This window comes from Salmo trutta, chromosome 32 (genome assembly GCF_901001165.1).
Source record: "Salmo trutta chromosome 32, fSalTru1.1, whole genome shotgun sequence".
In the NCBI taxonomy this organism is placed as follows: Eukaryota; Metazoa; Chordata; class Actinopteri; order Salmoniformes; family Salmonidae; genus Salmo; species Salmo trutta.
The window spans coordinates 23,815,365-23,835,410 of record NC_042988.1 but is presented as its reverse complement, the minus strand read 5'-3'; the positions used below and the strand labels follow the sequence as shown (position 1 = coordinate 23,835,410).

Below are 20,046 nucleotides of genomic sequence, written 5' to 3'. Positions count from 1 at the left end.
TGTTGGCAGTGGCTTATGGTAGGGAAATGAAAATTCAATTCTGGCAACAGCTCTGGTGGACATTCCTGCAGTCAGCATGCCAATTGCACTCTCCCTCAACTTGAGACATCTGTGGCATTGTGTTGTGTGACAAAACTAAACATTTTAGAGTTGCCTTTCACTGTCCACCTGTGAAATGATATTGCTGTTTAATTATCTTGTTATGTCACACCTGTGGATGCCAATTATCTTATTATCTTGGTAAAGGCAAAATGATCACTAACAGGGATGTAAAGAAATGTGTGCACAAAATAAGAGAAGTAAGCTTTTTGTGCGTATGGAACATTTTTGGGACCTTTTATTTCAGCTCATGAAACATGGGACCAACACTTCACATGTGTTTATTTCTGTTCGGTGTAGTTCTTAATCTGATACTGCCCTCTCTAGGACAGCCATTATACTGCATCCAAATAATATTCAGTGTCAGAACCAACAGTCTGATTCACGGATGTTGCTCCTTAATTTAAAACCATACAGGTACCCAAATTAAAACATTTATCTGCTTTTGAAAAATTGGGAGATGATAGATACATCTCTGTTCCCATCCTTCGCTTTCTCTCGCTCTCACAGTCAACACATTTGGAGGACATTATTATTATAATAGTGTCAACATCAGAGATTGTACACTTACTATCGTTCTACCAGTCAGTCATTCATTGGCAAGGTAGAAGTACAAAAAGGCATGTTTCATGGAGACACGGTGCCCTTCACTCACAATTTGAAAAGCTACAGGCTTCATGTTAAAAAGCCCCCTAGAGCCAACCATTTCTAGAAGGGTGACCCATCCTCCACGAATCTACTTGGAAAAGTCCCACAACAGAGTCAACACCTGTGTCAGAAACATTTCAATATGTTAGTGTCCATGTTGGTCAGTACAGTAGGTCACTATGAGCACATTTGAAGTTAAGTTGTGTGTAGTGAGTTGTCATGTAGTGTTTAAGTGTGTATGGGTGTAAGGTAATGTGTTGAAAATGATCTTAGTGTGTATACCAGCATATGTTATGTCAGTTAATCCTCTCTGGGTTCACTGTTGTTCCTACTAAATTTGGGGTTAGTGATTAGCTAATACACTGGGGTACTTTTCCACCTGCCAGCCAATCAATTAGCCCTCTTTCATCCACACACTCTCACTCCTTCATCCCCTCACTTTCTTTGGCTCTCTCAGTGTTTGAGGGAGAAGTCTCCCGTGTTGAGGCGAGGGCGAGGTAGTCCTCCAAACATTTCTGTTCCGTCGTTGGCTCCTGGGGCCAACAGGGCCTTCATGCTGGCAGCAATATGATCCAGGTCAGCTACGCCAGCCTGCAACACAGAGACAGTTAGTGGGTATGTGTGTCAGAATGACAGAGAAAGTGAGCTGCATGTTTTTAAATGAAGGTTGACTGACCCGTTCCCCACTGTGGCCTTCTCCCTGGTGGGGTCTGTTGCCCTTGAAGCCCCACACAGGAACAGACACAGGGAGGGAGCGGGCCATGTTCATGGGGTTGGGGTGTCGGGATGAGAACGACTGCCCCATGGCCATGCTGCGCGGGGGAGGAGGACAGTCCTCACTTAACGAGCCTGGAGCAGAGAGGAGGCACATATTAAAAGCATTAGATCATTAACTAATATTACTACACACATACACTCACCATCAGTGCTCTCCTCCTCTCCATCGGACTCAAAGAATGGTTCACAGTCACGAGACAGCGAGTCCTCATCCATGGAAAACACTCCTGAAGCAGAGAGAGAGATTCATATTTACAGTCATTCAGACCTTGAGATAAAAAAAATTGTCCCACAGAGCTGTGTTCACCTGCAGTCTCATTCAGATTATGGCTCCTTTCGTCCATGTCCTCCTCTTCCTCACACTCTTCCTCCAAGTCCCCAATTCCAGGAATGTCTCTCCCTCGTCCAGCCTCCTCTATCATCACAGCCATCTCTCGCTCCCTCTCTCCATTCCCATGCTGCCCAGCAGCTTGGCCAATGACAGCCCCTGAGTGGTAGATTGATGGGTAGCTTTGCGAATAGAGTGTGGTATTGGGGCTGATGGTTCCCACCCCACCCTCACCTGTTAGGCCCTGTGGAAGAGAAGTTAAGAACTTTACGATCACGAGCGTGGCGCGAAATACAAAAACCTCAAAAATGCAATCATTTCAATTTTTCAAACATACGACTATTTTACGATCACACACAGCACTATGAATGACAGCCACATTGAATGGCACAAAATAACTGACAGTCTACTCACCGCCCTGACAGTGGGCATGTCCACTCCCAGTTTAGCTCCTCCGTCTCCTGCACTCAGACGTGTATGTCTATGCGCCGTTAGCATAGATGTGGAGTGCAGCACCGCAATGTCGTCCATGTAGCGCCGCGAAGACTCAGCCAAAGCCCCCTGACCCCACACGTGATAGGAGAAATCCCACTTCCGGCCTCCGGCAGGCAAGCCACTGCCACTCTCCTTTTTCCTCTCATCTCCCTCCACTACAGATGGCCAGAACTTCTTACAGGCTGTAAGAATAGCCAGGTCGCAGCCTGACTTCTGACAATATCCCTCCGCCGCGGCAAGTAGTGCCAGCCAGCTCTCTTTGTGGTTGTCTGGGATCTCGGGGTCAGATGATTGGTTGATGGAGGCCATGATGGGTAAACAGGACTGCCAATGACTGTTGGGTGTGTTTAATTTATTAGGGCTAGCTTTTATGGAACGTATCGATGCTTTGTAACTGTTTTTATTGATCAATAGCTAAAATGGTTTAGGTTAGTGTAATCAGGCGCCTGTAGGACTCAGCCAGCAGTTTGATATTAAATACTATATATTTTTGTTAACAAGTCTTGTGATAAGTTTACCTTTTTTCTCACTGGATTGTAGGCTGTAGTGTTGATGTGTTTTTGGCTAATCTGAGGAAACGTTAGGATCCTTTTTCTATTGGTGGTTTGGTTAAAGCTAAGAATAAAACTATCCTTAGTTGTTATAAAGCAGGTTTCAGAGGCACAAGGTGATTGTTTAATATTATTAATGTCCGTGTGCCTGATCGAACTAGGGGAGAGAAATGAAAATGTTGCTGGTGTTACCTGGAAAAAACAAAATGGAGAAATAAAGCTTGAGTTGCTCAAAAAAAAATTGTTTGCATTGTTAGTCATTATAGCAATATTAGCTGATGTCACTAGCTAGGCACCATTTAGATTATCACTAAACCAGAATTCAGATAATAATCTGATAAATTTATGCATGACGAAACTTCATTAAATTAGACTACACTCAACTCAAGCATAGAATTTGAAAAATTCACATGATCCAAATACTGTACATACATTTCAATTCCATATAACTTTTCTGACGTCAGACTGCCTTGTTGCATGACTTGAGTTCATGGTCAATATCTCAGTGGTCAATATCTCAGTGGCAGTTTGAGGATGTTCCAAAATAGACCTATGCTAACCGTGGGAAGACGTTGTCCACCTGTCGTTACGTCTCGCGAACTGTTCAGCGTCCCCCTTCCTCCCTCCCACAATCTCGTGGATTCGTTAGCATACGAACTGGCTCTGCCAAAACCTTGTGGGGTGACTGCCTGCTCAAGACTTACCCAGCTCGTTTCTAAATGTCATCCCTGTGATTATTACTACCAGGAAAGCACTTCAATGAAAATGCAATTTTCATGACTGCGGATTGTTTGTGCTTGTTTGTTTGCTAACATGCTAGCCAACTGGTCTCCTGTGCACTCTCCTCCCAACATGAACACATTTCACCTCCATTTCTCGCCTTTGCAGAGACACTGGCACACACAGACACAAATAAACAGCAAGAAGAGAAGTCAGCTTACACATTCAGTTCCTTATTTCGTCTGTTGCACGCGTTTTTCTAGTTCTAACTGTTTCTTTATCCCTCTTTGTCTGACTCTTCATCTCAAGAATAGTCTCCCCTAGACTCCGACGTTGCTGTTTAGACGCTAGACGAGACGCACGTTTTACACGTGACTGTGGGCGGGCTCGTACTCGTCTTGTTTTGGACGCGCACTTGGACGAGGCTTGGGGCTGGCCGCATCTCAATAGTTTGTCATGGTTTCTTCTACTGGTATAATTTACTTCATCCTCACTGATCTGACATGGAGAGCTTGACAGGTGGAAGCAAATGCTTTTGGTAGGCTTTTCAATCTCTATATTATTCCCACCTAAACTGTCTTCTAATTTTGCAGTGCAGATGAAGGAAAAGAGATGAGAGTAAAACGTTACATTTTTATTTAACTAGACAAGTCAGTTAAGAACAAATTCATATTTACAATGACAGCCTACCCCGGCCAATCCTAATGACGCTGGGCCAATTGTGCACCGCCCTATGGGACTCCCAATCACAACCGGTTGTGATACAGTCTGGAATCGAACCAGAGTCTGTAATGATGCCTCTAGCCCTGAGATGCAGTGCCTTAGACCCCCTGTGCCACTCGGGAGTCCTAAAACTGGGATGTAACTTTGAGAAGACAGACAACAATAACCACTTGCCGCCTTCATTAGCCTCCCTGTCTAAATTCTCTCTGTCCTAAACACTTCTGTTTTTGGTGTGATTTTTATGTTCTTTACAACATTGGTGGCAGCACCAGGATACTCATTGTCACTCATACATTGTTAGAAGTGTTTCACTATTCGCATTGGGGTTTTCATTACCACCACTGATGCCTAATAAACTGCCATTTTCATAATTACATGAAACTGACAAATATTGGAAGAATAGAGCCCCACAGTGGAGGTGTCATAACAGTAGTAGGCCTGATTATCCACAATAAGGAGACAGCCTACAGGGAGGAGGTGAGGGCCCTGGCGGAGTGGTGCCAGGAAAATAACCTCTCCCTCAACATCAACAAAACAAAGGAGTTGATCGTGGACTTCAGGAGACAGCAGAGGGAGCACGCCCGCATCCACGTCGACTGGGCTGCAGTGGAGAAGGTGAAAAGCTTCAAGTTACTCGATGTACACATCACTGATAATCTGAAATTGTCCACCTACACAGACAGTTTGGTGAAGAAGACGCAACGGCATCTCTTCAACTTCAGGAGGCTGAAGAAATTTGGCTAGGCTCCTAAGACCCTCACAAACTTTTACAGAAGCACATTTGAGAGCATCCTGTCGGCTGTATCACTGCCTGGTATGGCAACTGCACCGCCTGCAACTGCAGGGCTCTCCACTGGGTGGTGCGGTCTGCCCAACGCATCACCAGTGGCACGCTGCCTGCCCTCAAGGAAACCTACAGAACCCGATGGCACAGGAAGGCCAAAAAGATCATCCACCACCCGAGCCACGGCCTGTTCAACCGCTATCATCCAGAAGGCGAGGTCAGTACAGGTGCATCAAAGCTGGGACTGAGAGACTGAAAAACAGCTTCTATCTCAAGGCCATCAGAATGTTAAATAGCCATCAATAGCTGGCCTCCACCCAGTACCCTGCCCTGCACCTTAGAGGCTGCTGCCCTATGTACATAGAATCACATGTCACTTTAATAATGAAACACTGGTCACTTTAATAATTTTTACATACTGTTTTATTAATTTCATATGTATATACTGTATTCCAGCAGTTTAAGGCACTGCATCTCAGTGCTTGAGGCGTCACTACAGACGTCTGGTTCGAATCCAGGCTGTATCACAACCGGCTGTGATTGGGAGTCCCATAGGGCGGCGCACAATTGGCCCAGCGTCGTCCGGGTTTGGCCGTCATTGTAAATAAGAATTTATTCTTAACTGACTTGCCTAGTTAAATAAAGGTTAAAGAAAAAATAAAGAAATAAATTCTAGTCAATGCCACTCCGACATTGCTCGTCCTTATATTTATATATTTCTTCATTCCATTATTTTACTTTGATGTGTGTATTGTTCGATACTACTGCACTGTTGGAGCTAGGAACACAAGCATTTCACTACACCCGCAATAACATCTGCCAAATATATGTATGTATGTGACCAATACAATTTGATTTGAATACCCATAAAACCCAGTTGTCAAACAGAGAAATGGTTCCAATCGTTTTTCCACCATACATTTTCCCCATATGGGATTTCAGAAACACTTCAAATAAAGGGCTGTGTTCGTGTAGGCTTACCCTGGCGTGACGTTTTGATAATCATGTAAATCTCGGACAAGATGACTTATCAGTATATTCGGCTCTATTTACTCTCAGATTCGAAAATGCTAATTAGCATCAAGGTGAACATCATGCAAAACTACAAATCCCTGCAAGCTCCTGCACATCATCGCTAGCTGACACCCTTGTTAACAGGTATTGTGTCAATTTAAAACTTGCACAAGACAGTTCACAGAATTGTCCATTTAAAGAAATGTAGCCAATTTATTCATTACTACATTTAGATAGTTAATCCAGAGATTCTTACCTTTGCCTCAATTCAGCAGTCTCATCCAGATCATCATGGCATTTGTAGTTCTTTATAATAGCCTCATTAGTGTTTCCTTTTTGGGGTGTAAATACAGGTGAAAATATTGATAAGTCACCTTGTCCAATCGAGATTCACACAGTTATCAAAACGTAACACCAGGGTAATCCTAAATGAAATACAGGCCTTATTTTAAGTGTTTCTAAAATCCCCTATGAGAAAAATGTATGGTGGAAAAAAGATTGGAACCATTTCCCGCTTTGACCACTAGGGTTTATGGGTATTATGATACATATGGTGGTACTCTTGCCACGTTAAAAACAACTGGGAAAATACGTCAAATCCTGACATCGGTGATCTTCAGGTCGGAAAGTCGGAGCTCTAGAAAAAGACCCGACTTCCCGAGTTGGAATTCCGAGTTGGATAACTGTTCTAATCGATTTTTCCGAGTCGGAGCTCATTTTTTCCGAGTTCCCTGTTGTTTTGAACGCACTGAAGTCGGAAGTCGGAGATTTCCGATTTCCCAGTTCTGCGTTCCCCGTTGTTCTGAACGCGGCATCTATTCCAATGTAGACGTGCCACCAGCTATGATTGGTTGATGTTCCTGACCACCTGACTGACGTGTAACGTAGACGGTGCCGTCTATGAAGGCGGAAGTCTTCTTCTGACGGAATTTGTTTTGGAAAAAAGGCTAGTGGAAGAAAAATGGAGACAAAGGCCGAGACTAGTCACAAGGTAAGCGCAATGTATTGAAGTTTAGATTTCGTCTTCGTCTGATTCATTCGGTCTGTATTAAAGGGCCGCCAAGTAAATAAACTCAGTTATCACCATTGTAGCTAGAATATCACCTTCACAACAAAGTCGTGTGATATTCGGGGACGCTGACGTAACTACAGTAACAGTTAGCTAACATTATAACAACAAACAAGCTAGCTTCATAATTATTTCCAGATTAAATTGATATTTGCTGCTGTGATATATTACTTGTTCAATAAATTGGTCACTAGAGATATCATCATAGCTGTGCTATTTTCCACGGCAGACTCCAATATGTAAAGCAATAAGCACTGCTGGTTCTCTAACAGCTACTAATAACGTTAGTAGTTAGACCTGTTTACAGTGAAGAAAGGGTCCCGAGGATCCCCATTCCATAGAATTAGCATTGTAAACTTCCCTGTGAATGTGATTACGGTATCTAACTAACTAAACGTTTGAGCAGTTCGTTGGTGGAGGATGGCTTATATAATATTTCACCTGAATTGATGTCACAGCTGGCAAATTATTATTGATTATACATTTCGGGTAATATTCAGGATAGATATGATGGTATATTGTATTTGTATGGAAGCCAGCTAGATCTATCCAATTGGGTTCAGTCAGTTTAAGTCCAGTAGGGTAATTCGATTCTGAGCTGCAGTAGACACAAATCAAGTGTTATTTGTCACATGCGCCGAATACAACTGGTGTAGACTTTACCGTGAAACGCTGCTTACGAGCCCTTCCCAACAATGCCGAGTTTAAAAATAAAATGGTAACACAAGAGGAATAAAATGCACAGGAATGGAGCTATAGACAGGGAGTACCAGTACCAGACACTACCTGGAAGAAACCCCTGGCAGGCACACAGGTGGAATCACTGCGTGAGTGACTCATAGTGTTCATGTGACTCTATTTTGTAGGCTACAGTAAAGTCAGCTAACTCATCCTCTTTGGGATGTCATATGATTGTCATTCCCCACCCTATTCCCACTTGATCACACTTTCTGATTCATTGCACTGGAATCCATGACATGACATTTTGCCATTAGTTTTCACAACAAATTATATTATATTAATAGCATATGTTGTTTTGTCACACAGCTGGTGTTTGAGAAGGAGGGGGTGTACCTTCACACCAATGCCAAGAGGAGCAACCAGGACACCACAATCCCAGGATTCATCCGTATAGTGGAACGGGTAAGTTGGGCTTCTCCCATAGACACCATATTTACAGTGAGCTCCAAAAGGGGTGGGTATAATTTGTGGAACGTTCCAAAATGAATCTGTCCAAAAACTAAGTAAAGTACAAGGAGGTTGCCAACAAACACATACAAAGTAGCATGATCAATTCACCTAGCTAACTATCTGCCGAATAGGCATCAGCTCACCACGGAGCTTATTCTTAATGTTTGTCCATAGGCTACCAGAGTGAGGACAGACATTTTTTGTAAAAAACGTGGTAAGTGAAAAACTTAATGAAATAGCCCACTCCCTACCCAGTATCTGCCGCTATACAACTTTGTATGCGTTGTTTGTTGGCAACTTTGTTATTTCCAACATTTTTGGGACAGATTCCTGTTGGAACGTTCCACAAATGAACCCCCCCCCTCCAAGAGTTGGGACAGTGACACATTTATTGTTGTTTTGGCCCTGTACTCCAGCTCTTTGGATTTGAAATGATACAATGAATATGAGGTTAAGGTGCAGACTCTGTCCGCTTTAATTTGAGGGTATTTTCAACCGCTTAGGAGTTACAGCACTTTTTTAGGAGACCAAAAGTATTGGGACAAATTCACTTATGTGTATTAAAGTAGTCAACATTTTAGTATTTGGTCCCATATTCCTAGCATGCAATCAGTACATTAAGCTTGTGAACCTACAAACTTATTGGATGCATTTGCTGTTTGTTTTGGTTGTGGGGGGTTTGCTGGCTGGGATGTCCTTGTCCTATCGCGCTCTAGCGACTCCTTGTGACGGGCCGGGGACATGCGCGCTGACATCGGTCGCCAGCTGGACGGTGTTTCCTTCGACACGTTGGTGCAGCTGGCTTCTGGGTTAAGCGAGCAGTGTGTCAAGAAGCAGTGCGACTTGGCGGGGTCATGTTTCAGAGGACGCATGGCTCTCGACCTTCGCCTCTCCCGAGTCCGTACGGGAGTTACAGCGATGGGACAAGAGTGTAACTACCAATTGTATATCACGAAAAAGGGGTAAAAATAAAAATGTGACTATTGGTTGATGGAAAACCAATTCTAGTCATATTCAAAGTGTACTCATCCCTGTGGTGGAAGTCTTTGTCATCAATAACTTTGTTTTGCTTCCTTTAGTCAAACACATAGACCTATAGATCATATACAGTATGTCCTTTCTTCTTAGCTTTAGGCTATCACACATTATTCTGGACTAGACTAAGGTGTTTGTCTATGTTTACAGGGTGGGGAGCCAGCTTTGGAGTGGAGCGCACTAGAGGACGAGGGCCGCAATGCGGCTGCTGTATTCTACACTAAAAAGGTGAGCGCTTGTTTAATACACTAGTGACACACATCACTCTGTTTTCTTCATGTTCTTTATATACGGCCTGTCTTCCTGTTAGGATGGAGAAGGAGGGGTGGAGGACACCAACTTTGACCCTGGCTACGAGCCAGACTGGGCAGTCATCAGCACAGTGAAGAGAGACCGAGTCAGAGAGCACCCCCCCGTCAAAGAGACAAGTACGTAGACTTTTATAACTTCTGCGTTTGTAGTTCTCATACTAGGCTATACTCACAAGTGTGTTTGCAGCAAGTGTATATTGCTATTCTTGATGTTGATGTCTCCCCCTCTGTTCCCAGGCCAGTGGTCGTTCTCCCTGCCTCTGTCGGAGCTGTACTCTCTGCGACGGTCCCGTTTCTCCCTGGGCCGTAACTTCCTGGTTTTTACCAGCAGGGGTGGCCACCCCCTCCCTCCTCTGCACTTCCACAGGGGGGGTACCAGGGAGCTGTTGAGGGCCCTGCAGCGTTACATCATCCTGGCCCCGTGAGTAGCAGCAGACAGCCAGCTCTCCCTCTCTCTCTCTCAGATCAATGCCTCAGAGGAATTCAAGGCATTTGACTGGCATTTAACTGGACTCTGAACAGTAGAGTTTAACAGCTGTTGTACCCAACCCCCTTACTACATATATTTTGAAGCGTCTTTTTCATACTTTCTCTCTTTCTTGCTAGCGTTTTCTTTTATTCTGAGATTCTATATCTTCTCTGTCGCTGTCTGTGTCTCTTACTATCAGCCTGACTGTGTGTTTCTCTTGTTTTAGATCACCTGTAGATGGTCGTCTCTTCCTAGCGTATCCCCATGACTCTGGGGCTCTCTCTCAGTCCTTTGATGAGCTGCACCTCTTTGACGATGGAAGCTCCGACCTCGTCTCTGTAAGTCTTTTGTGTGTGCTATTTTTTGAGAAGGTGTAATGTGTGTGTTTCTAATTATATTAATCTCTTTGTTTCCAGAGGTTTATCCAGGACCCTTATGCCACCACCTTTGGGGGATTCTCCAAGGTCACCAATTTCTTCAGAGGGGCTCTACGACCACCAGGTTCCCCCTTCCACCCCCGTGGCCCTCAGGACCACCATGGGCCCCCCTCAGCTGACGACGAACCAGGCTTTGAGCTCATCACCTGTGTAAGTGGGGGGATGGGGGTGGAGATGTAAACTCATCACTAGCCCTGACATCTGTGGAGTAGATGGAGAAGAGGACCTCACTTTATATCATCCAGATGTTGGCTGTAACATACGGGGGGCGAGATGTTGGCTGTAACATACGGGTGGCGATATCATCCAGATGTTGGCTGTAACATACGGGTGGCGATATCATCCAGATGTTGGCTGTAACATACGGGGGGCGAGATGTTGGCTGTAACATACGGGTGGCGATATCATCCAGATGTTGGCTGTAACATAACGGGTGGCGATATCATCCAGATGTTGGCTGTAACATACGGGTGGCGATATCATCCAGATGTTGGCTGTAACATAACGGGTGGCGATATCAATGGTGAGCATTTTCTTTTTGGTGGCACCAGGGGGTGGAGCTTGGCCCTAAACCAGACGTAACCAGGGGACAGCCTCTCGACAAATGGGAGGAGTTCCTGGACCCAGAGGGGCGTGTGAAGGACCCACAGCGAATCAAAGAGCTGGTCTTCAGGGGGGTAAGACCTTACAGTATAATTCCTCTCTTGTAAAAAACACCTGACACCATCTTCCATCCAAATGTGTTTTGCTGTACAGTGTCTACACCATGTCATTCAAACCATCCCTCCTCTCCCTCTCCTAGGGTATCACACCATCCCTGAGGAAGGACGTGTGGAAGTTTCTGCTGGGTTTCTATCCCTGGAATAGTACTGTGAAAGAGAGGGAGGACATTCTGAGGATGAAAACGTTAGTCTCTTATTATCTCCCTCGCTTGTTATGGCTCTCTTATCACAGACTGGGACTGTTGTCTAAACGGGAGTGAGTAAATTCATCTCCTCAACCCCTCTGTGTTTCTCTGTCTTCAGAGATGAGTATTTCAGAATGAAGGTTCAGTGGAAGTCAGTCAGTGAAGAGCAGGAGATGAGGAACTCCCTCCTCAGAGGATACCGCAGCCTGATAGGTCGGTGTTGCTGTCTGTTAAACATGATCTCACGCCTCATTGGTTGACACACATTTTATGATTTGTTACTTATCTGTTCATGTTGTTTTGATTGGACAGAAAGGGACGTGAGTCGAACGGACAGACACAACACCTTCTTCTCTGGCAACGACAACCCAGGCCTGACTCTTCTCAATGACGTGCTGATGACATACTGCATGTTCAACTTTGATCTGGGTAAGCCACTCCCCTTGTCCTTACAATGGCTTTGAACTTTCAAGTGTATCACATTTCAACTGTATTTATTATCAATATCTCACACCTGACTCTCCTCTCTCCTTGTGGTTCCTGTTGTGTCTCTCTTTCTCTCCCTGCAGGCTATGTCCAGGGGATGAGTGACCTCTTGGCTCCTCTCCTTTTTGTCACCCAGAACGAAGTCGAGTCCTTCTGGTGTCTGACAGGTTTTATGGAGATGGTGGTAAGCACCTTACTCTCTTGTTAAATACTCAAATATTACCACATTATAGTGTTAAAACATAACATTATACATTTATACACTATTTTAATGTTCTCTCTCTCTCTCCGGTCCTCAGCACCAGAACTTTGAGGAGTCTCAGGAGGCCATGAAGCAGCAGCTCCTTCAGCTCAGCCTGCTGATGAAGGCTCTGGACCCTGAGCTCCTTGACTACCTGGGTAAACAATGACTATCACTCAGTTACTGTGTTTCTCTCACACTTCACCATAACCCAAATGTGTTTTTACTCAGTGAGGTAGACATTCATCATGCAGTCAATTCTCCAATCAGCCAATTGATTATATTTGACCTTTACTCAATGTGTGTTATGTCACTACCTGGATGCGTAATCCATTGACATAGTAAATTCTTCACATTATGTTATTAAGTTGTCTCTCTTTCAGACTCCCAGGACAGTGGCTCTCTGTGCTTCTGTTTCCGTTGGTTACTGATCTGGTTTAAGAGAGAGTTCTCCTTCGAGGACATCCTGTCCCTTTGGGAGGTGAGTGGGTGGATACTACTCAACACACAACACTCATTAGAAACAGTCGCATGTAGACTCTACACACTACATGGAAACAACACCCATTGTTTTACAATATATGTAAGTAAACACACAGTGAATGCACTGTTCTGTGCTAGGTTCTTTGGACTCGTCTGCCCTGTGAAAACTTCCATCTGCTGATGGCCGCTTCCATTCTGGAATCACAGAGGGGGGAGTTCATCGGCTCTGACCACGACTTCAACACTATTTTGAAGGTTTGTTGGAAATGTGTTTGAAGTTATTTTTCTTAATGATGTTGTCTTTTTGTGTGTACAGTACTAAGGACTGTGTATGTGTCTCTATGTGCAGCACATCAATGAACTGACCATGAAGCTGGATCTGCAGACAGTCCTACGAGGAGCAGAAGCTAACTACCTACAGCTGGCCTGCTGCAAAGTAGGGAATATCTTAGAGGAGGATACATTCATTTGGACATGATATATTTAACATATTGTGTATTGTCATCTAACTGATCTAACCTCTCCTCTCTCCATTCCTCCTCTGTCTCTCAGGAGCTGCCGGTGAAGGTGCAGGAGGTCATTGGTCTGTACGTTCCCCCCAGCCCTGATGACGAGACGAGCCCAGAATCAGAGTCACATGAGACGCAGCAGCTTCAAAGCCAATCACAGGCAGCAGCTACGGAAACAAGCCAGTCAAGTAACAGCACTGCTGCTGCAGCACGCCCTCGTCCTACCTACCCGTAACGCTGAAGGACAGGGTGATTGACATGAGGAGAGAAAGCCATTATCCGATGTGAGGTGTTTCATATAGGAAGATATACGCTCAACGGCCATTTTTTTTTTTTTTTTTTTTGTATATATATTTTTTTTTTAGGTACACCCATCTAGTACCAGGTCGGACACCCTTTTGCCTCCAGAACAGCTTGAATTCTTCGGGACATGGACATGTTGCTCAATTGATATCAAGGGACCTAACATGTGCAAAGGAAAACATTCCCCATACCATTACTTTACCGCCACCAGTCTGTACCGTTGACACCAGGCAGGATGGGTCCATGGACTCACGCTGCTTACACTAAATCCTGACTCTGTCGTCAGCATGACGCAACAGGAATCGTGATTTGACGGACCAGGCAATGTTTTTCCACTCCTCAATTGTCCAGTGTTGGTGATCGCGTTCCCACTGGAGCCGCTTCTTCATGTGTTTAACTGATAGGAGAGGAACCTGGTGTGCTCGTCTGCTGCAATAGCCCATCCGTGAAACAGACCGACGAGTTCTGAGGTTCAAGATACCGTTCTGCACACCGCTGTTGTATTGCGCCGTTATTTGCCTGTTAGCTTGCATGAGTCTTGCCATTCTCCTTCGACCTCTCATCAACGAGCTGTTTTCTCCCACAGGACTGCCGCTGACTGGATGTTTTTTTTTTGTCTCACCATTCTCTGTAAACCCTAGACACTGTCGTGCGTGAAAAGCCCAGGAGGGCGGCCGTTTCTGAGGTACTGGAACTGATGTGCCTGGCACCAACGATCATACCGCACTCAGTCACTGAGGTCACTTGTTTTACCCATTCTAACATTCAATGGAGCAGTAACTGGATGCCTGTCTGCCTACTTTATATAGCAGGCCATGTGGCTCACTGTCTGTAGGAGCTAACTGTTTTTGTGAATGGGGGGGTGTACCTAATAAACTGGCCGCCTGATTGTATATTGGATAAAATATTGGATGATATGGGGCATAGGAGAGAGAGTTTGATAATGTACTGTAGTACAGGATGAGGGTTGCAGACTGTTACCATCTCTGACAGACGGGGCATTATCGAGTGAACGGTGAGAGGTTGTTTTTTCATGAATGTAACTATCCCAAAATATTGAAATGGTCTATATATGCAGTGCTTTGTCTTTATAAATACCGCAATACAGTTTTTTGTTTCCCTTAAGTATTTTGTGTGTATCCAAGTTATGTCCAGTCATTTATATTTCCATTTGTGTACCTGTCTCGTGAGAATTTCTGTCTTTTTTTCATTTTTTTCTTCCAAATGCTTCTTTGTGTGAAATGCTTCCATTTTAAAATTGTCTGTTAAATTGTTTTATCCCTGTCTTTCTAGCTCAGCCCATTTGTCCCTTTTTAATGGTGTATCATTATGATCTAAACTGTATTAGTTCCACCCTGTTGTTCTCCTGTTGTTCCTTCTATCCATGCTCTCTTCTCTATTGCTGTCCTTACTAAGTCATTCTAAATATAATATGAAGAATAATCTTACTGACAGAGCATTACAAGTACTATAAAATGCCTGCCTTATAGAGTGTTATACATTACAGTACTATAATGTTTAAGGTTTTTAACTACTGGTATTATGTCATAACAATATTTTCACTTACCTGAAATTGCTGAATCTTACCAAATAAAGGTTACAAAAACAATCAATTACTGGTGACATTTTTTTCAGATGTTGTTTACTAGTCATATGTTCCCACCAGACCTTGTGACCCCCCCCCCCCCACCCTCCCAAACTATTCATCCTAACACTCCCATGAATCTTAATGCGTGACTGGTCCATGCCCTCTCCCTCATCTCAGTTCCATATGAAGTTTTAGACATGGAAATGCTAGTACATGTAAGAGAGCAATCGAATTGCAAACAATGAAAGATTTACCGGAAACCTAAAATACAAGTATGTATTTGAAGTGGGGAAACTGTTTGTTGGGGGTAACTGTTTGATTGTATTACTATTTATTGATTGCATTTTGTATTTAATAATTGTATTTTATGTGTTCTGCAGGGCTCATTTGGAAAAGAGGCCTGGATCTTAATGACTTCCTGTTGAAATAAAGGTTCATTCAAATATTGTCTTGTCAGATGGTCTGTGAGTTTTGATACTCTTGTTGTTTACACTGTAGTTATTGTTGTAAACTAATAAAGTTAAGTGTAAAACACAGCTCATTTGCCAGAAATGTGTCAAAAACACTTAGTTGGTTGACTTAGTTCAGAGTGATAAAGTGTTGTTTATCAGTTCTGTAGGATGGTTTATGCAGTGTGTTAACTGAGTGAGCAGACCCCCTTCCCCTCCCCGTCAGCAGGTGTCTGTGAGGTGAAAAGGGATCTCTGTCCTCCACTGTCCCGGGCAATGAGGTGGAAAATGAGGGGCGGAGAAACACACCCCCCTCTCAAGACCGACTGGGTCGTCCATGCGTCTCTCCGTCCCCCTCTCTCCCTCCTTCCCTCTCCTCTGTCTCAGTTTGAATACAGCTGCAATGTATGAATTTAGCAGGGTACTTAAACAGGCGGGCGATCTGTCACTCTGTTTCTCTTCCCCACGCCCCTCTCTGCCCTCTCTCTTCTGACCTGACCTCTTCTGACTCCCACAGCCAAACTCACTCTGGCTCTCATTCAAACTCAATCTGTTTTCAGTGCTAATCCAATCACTGTTTAGTGATGATGTCTCTCTCAACAGCCATCATCCCCTCTAATTCTACAATGGTCCCAGTGTGTTGGGGTGATAATCTCTCTTGTTGTGATTATGTTACCGCTTGGAAGGGTTTTTATCTGGAGTGTTTGAGATCTCAGAGGAGATAAAGTCTGTGGTTTAAATCTCAAGTACCAGATAAGTGTGCTCTTACTAAAGAAGAATGCCTTTTGCATTCTTCTTGGGGTTTTCCAGCGAATGTGCAGCCATGAATAACACACACACAGATGATTAATGATTAAGAGGGATAGAGGGATATTTCAGCAATGGAATCTCACGACTTCGAAGAGATTCAACAAAAGGACTCAGAAATGATGCTTTGACTTTCCACAGTAAATGTTAGTGAGAAACAGAAAATAATTTCCAGCTAAACATTTGCATAAAACAGATACTATTTTAAAGGAAAACAACTGTATTACAGCAGCTCTATTTGAAGGTCTGATTATAGTGATTGATTTAAAGTGGCAATTAGCAGTTGAAACAAGTGACTCCCCGCCCCTGTTTTGGTAAAAAGCTGAGGGATGGGGCTGTAGAAATGTAACAACTCTCAAATTCATAGACAGAGCTATGGATGCAAGGACTGACCATCCATGATATCAATATGATAGTTTTAACCATGTTTGTTTGCATTTACTTTGTTTACAACCATTGGGATAAAACAATCTGTAATATTTTGGGTTCTGATGTGCAGATTTCCCCTTTAATCAAGTAAAAATACAAGCTAACCTTAATTTATGCTTTTGTCTTATGATATTTTAAGGCTGATTCAAGAGGTGTGTAATTGTTTCATTTTCAGTGCTTCCCAAATGTCTCTGTGAAACATAAGCCCTCATGTGTCCCTTAAACCACCTGTAGTGACTCGCTGTGTCAAATAGAATCTGAATTCACTACTCGTAAGTGTGACCCCATTGTGACCGTCAGGGGAGTCCCCGAGGAGCAAGGGAGAGTGTGTCTGCTGTCCAATGAATGTGTGAAGGGTGTGTGTGTATGTCAGAGAGAGAGAGGACCCAGCAGAAGGCCAGGGGCTGGTGTCTGACACTGATTTGTAAAGGAGACAATACGGCTCATTGACCTGCCTGCTCTACTGTCTGTTGCTCATACCTCACCCTGTCCTCCCCAGTTGATTCACTGCTCTTTAAACAGGGGAGCAGATTGCCACAGTCCGGGGAGGGGGGGGGGGGTAATGGGGAGTAGAGTGACGGGACACAGGTTGCTTTGACAATGAGATTCCTCAGAGAGTTCTTGGCACTAGAGAGAGAGAGTTTCATGCCAAAAGTTAGACATTTAGAGGCCGGAAATCTTTATACATATATATTAGTTCGTAGCACAATAAATACTGTATTGCTACAAACAGGACAGGGCAAAAAGATTTTGAAAAGGATTTTGTAAAAATGCAACCATTCAACACAGCATAAACCCTCACGTTGCTTTTCCAATTAACCGCAATTATAATCTCAAATTTCTCTATACAGTTTATATTATTTAATGGGAAAGAATTTGAACTTTCAGTTTGATAAAATATATTTCCATCTTTTCTCTTTTCTCCTCTGATATTGTCAACAAACAACCTATTCCTCGTGTTATTCATTCCCATTGTCAGAGTTTGGAGATGACCTTTTCTCTCCTCCCTTCTCTCCCTTTCTCCCCTTCTCTTTTTCACTGTTGGGGGCAAGCTGTTGCCCTGTCCCTGCGGGCCCCTCCCTCTCTTGTCTGCACCCTCTCTCCTCCCCTCCCTCTCTCTCCTTCTCTATTTTCTCCCTCTCTCCACCTATTGATGCCATTGTTGTACAGACAGCATTGTTGTCTTTTTATTATTTTATGTCAGTCACTATGTTACCACCCTCTTTCTCTTTCATTCCCTCTTCACCACACCCTCTCTGTCACTCTCTTTCTCCGAGGGGTATAAAACCCAGCCAGAGGAGGTTCGGGCTAAGATTCACACCAGCGCCACACAGGAACACACACATACAGAGGGGCGAGGAAATAAAAGGACATCCAACATAGCAGTGACAAGAAGAGTGTTCAATTGAGTTGGATTAGTTGCAGATCTTCAGCACACATATTGGTCCTACATTCTCTCTCCTTACACTGACAGAGTAACATTGACTTGTTGTATCTCACTTTCTGGACCGAGAGGAACACAAACCCAACTAGGTAGTTGTGTGTGGGCTGAGCTGAGGGATGTCTGTGTCTGTGTCTCTGTGGTGTGAGGAGGAAGTCCGAGGCCAACAAGGCCAGGAAGCCCAGCAGGGCAAGGCCAGGGGCCAGTCACAGCTCCGGGCCCCCTGGGACCCCAGTGTGTCTGGGCAGCGGATCATCCAGAGGCTGCTACAGGTGGAGGAGAGATATCTGCCCTCCGCCCTCTACGTCGCCCTCATCCAGAGAGAGCCGGAGCGCAGAGAGGAGCTCGCCAAGTGGGCTATGGAAGTATGAACTTTCATTCCATTTTCATATCTTTTTTTCCCCCTCATTAATATCTTTGGTATACTGTGATGAGGCACTAATTGATTCTCTCCTGTTGGTCTCTCTACTAGGTATGCTGTGAGTGTGGCTGTGACGAAACAGTGTTTCCCCTGTCTATCTCTATGTTGGACCGCTTCCTGTCTGCCTCCCTGTCTTTTCCTGTCTCACCCTACTGCCTGGCTGCAGCCTGCATCCTCATCGCCTCCAAACTAACAGAGTGTGACACAATCTCTGCTGACTCTCTTTGTGCTGCAGCTGAGTACAGCTTCCTGCCCTCCAACATACGGGTAGGTCACCATTTTGATATAGAGTAGAGACACTTTCAAAACTCTGTATGTGACAATATGGTGGGCCTTGTGAGTGCAAACCATCTCTGTATTATTATATGCATTGTATTCAGTGGGCTATATATACACTAAATGAAAATGTTTTTACACATAAACACATGTATATTGATGTTATTGCCCTTTCATCATAAGGAGATGGAACGTGTCATCCTTGCGACTCTTCGATGGGACGTTGCTGCGGTAACCCCTCAGGACTTCATTCCACATTTCCTTCCCCCTGTAGGGGAGAGGAAGGATGGAAAGACAGACACAGAGGAGTTCTTCTCCACACTGCGTCGGCATAGTGACACCCTGGTTGCCATGTGTGTCTGCGACTACCGTTTCCTGGGAGCCCCTCCATCCCTGGTTGCTGCGGCAGCGCTGAACTCTGCTCTCCGGGGGTTGGGCAACAAGGGTCCAGGTCATCTGGGTCATATGAGTGCTACACTGGCAGAACTGTGTCAGACCGACCTGGTGAGTGCCTAGCAGTATCTCTAATATCTCTACATAAAATATCTCAACATATCGCTTGTATTACAGCCAGGAGCTGCAGTTCAACTCTATTCAATAGCAATGCTGAATGAAAGACTGATTTAGAGGTGAAAATGGGACTGGAAAGAAAGGACCACAGAACTAAGTGTTTGAGTTACAGATTGGTTGTGATATGGTTAGTGTGACTGGAAGGGTACTGGTTTTAATCCTAATCTGTGTTTATCTTTCTTCTTTGATCACAGATGGTGTTGCAGTGTTACAGTGAATTGATAGAAGCTGCCCTCAAACAACGGCTCAGAGGTGGACTCCAAGACAGTGCCATGGAGAAGGCTGGAGAAATAGAGGATGAAAGAGCAGGCACTCCTACTGATATGAGAGAGATTGATTTCTAAACACTAAATTGTGTGAGGCAAAGTGCGAGTCAATCAAAGTCCTGCATGTAGCTCATCAGTGAAACTGATATAAACTCTTTATGACCTCAAATGCTCTACAATTTATTATCATATTTTGAAATTATTTTAATTGAATATTGT

At 44.1% G+C, this 20,046-nt stretch overlaps 3 protein-coding genes and 1 long non-coding RNA gene across 5 annotated transcripts; 3 read left to right on the top strand and 1 right to left on the bottom strand.

Moving 5' to 3' along the window:
• Positions 1–305: 305 nt before the first annotated feature.
• LOC115171487 (uncharacterized) lies at positions 306–3,989 on the bottom strand. 2 transcript variants are annotated; one of them, XM_029728331.1, is made up of 7 exons: positions 3,840–3,989; positions 2,866–3,090; positions 2,267–2,681; positions 1,832–2,096; positions 1,668–1,751; positions 1,424–1,596; positions 306–1,338 (listed from the first exon to the last, which is right to left on the bottom strand). In XM_029728331.1, the coding sequence occupies exons 3-7, from the start codon at positions 2,654–2,656 to the stop codon at positions 1,201–1,203; spliced, it is 1,050 nt and encodes a 349-aa protein (XP_029584191.1). In that variant the 5' UTR covers positions 2,657–2,681; positions 2,866–3,090; positions 3,840–3,989; the 3' UTR covers positions 306–1,200. The 2 variants fall into 2 exon arrangements, with proteins under 2 accessions (XP_029584191.1, XP_029584190.1); XM_029728330.1 differs by having other exon boundaries at positions 2,267–3,090.
• Positions 3,990–7,021: 3,032 nt separating this feature from the next.
• On the top strand, positions 7,022–15,193 carry LOC115171486 (TBC1 domain family member 17). The gene is made up of 17 exons (XM_029728328.1): positions 7,022–7,130; positions 8,256–8,351; positions 9,585–9,662; positions 9,745–9,862; positions 9,983–10,166; positions 10,441–10,552; positions 10,631–10,801; positions 11,203–11,328; positions 11,454–11,557; positions 11,677–11,771; positions 11,871–11,987; positions 12,128–12,228; positions 12,344–12,443; positions 12,669–12,766; positions 12,907–13,023; positions 13,118–13,204; positions 13,321–15,193. The coding sequence occupies exons 1-17, from the start codon at positions 7,101–7,103 to the stop codon at positions 13,510–13,512; spliced, it is 1,926 nt and encodes a 641-aa protein (XP_029584188.1). The 5' UTR covers positions 7,022–7,100; the 3' UTR covers positions 13,513–15,193.
• A 131-nt stretch (positions 15,194–15,324) lies between these two features.
• Positions 15,325–15,704, top strand: LOC115170625 (uncharacterized). Its single transcript, XR_003871075.1, has 2 exons — positions 15,325–15,440; positions 15,549–15,704. It is a non-coding gene; the product is annotated as an uncharacterized LOC115170625 (long non-coding RNA).
• A 2,709-nt stretch (positions 15,705–18,413) lies between these two features.
• On the top strand, positions 18,414–19,935 carry LOC115170698 (G1/S-specific cyclin-D2). The gene is made up of 4 exons (XM_029726933.1): positions 18,414–18,659; positions 18,767–18,982; positions 19,175–19,495; positions 19,756–19,935. The coding sequence occupies exons 1-4, from the start codon at positions 18,414–18,416 to the stop codon at positions 19,903–19,905; spliced, it is 933 nt and encodes a 310-aa protein (XP_029582793.1). The 3' UTR covers positions 19,906–19,935.
• The last annotated feature ends 111 nt before the right edge of the window (positions 19,936–20,046 follow it).

Coding starts and splice junctions, on each gene's coding strand:
- LOC115171487 (XM_029728330.1), bottom strand. CDS start 2,656: ATGGCCTCCATCAACCAATCATCTGACCCCGAGATCCCAGACAACCAC. Junction 1,752..1,831: donor TAATCTGAATGAGACTGCAG/GTGAACACAGCT, acceptor TCTCTGCTTCAG/GAGTGTTTTCCATGGATGAG. Junction 1,339..1,423: donor AAGGCCACAGTGGGGAACGG/GTCAGTCAACCT, acceptor TCTGTGTTGCAG/GCTGGCGTAGCTGACCTGGA.
- LOC115171486 (XM_029728328.1), top strand. CDS start 7,101: ATGGAGACAAAGGCCGAGACTAGTCACAAG. Junction 10,553..10,630: donor GAAGCTCCGACCTCGTCTCT/GTAAGTCTTTTG, acceptor CTTTGTTTCCAG/AGGTTTATCCAGGACCCTTA. Junction 10,802..11,202: donor GCTTTGAGCTCATCACCTGT/GTAAGTGGGGGG, acceptor TGGTGGCACCAG/GGGGTGGAGCTTGGCCCTAA.
- LOC115170698 (XM_029726933.1), top strand. CDS start 18,414: ATGTCTGTGTCTGTGTCTCTGTGGTGTGAGGAGGAAGTCCGAGGCCAA. Junction 18,660..18,766: donor TCGCCAAGTGGGCTATGGAA/GTATGAACTTTC, acceptor TCTCTCTACTAG/GTATGCTGTGAGTGTGGCTG. Junction 18,983..19,174: donor TCCTGCCCTCCAACATACGG/GTAGGTCACCAT, acceptor TTTCATCATAAG/GAGATGGAACGTGTCATCCT.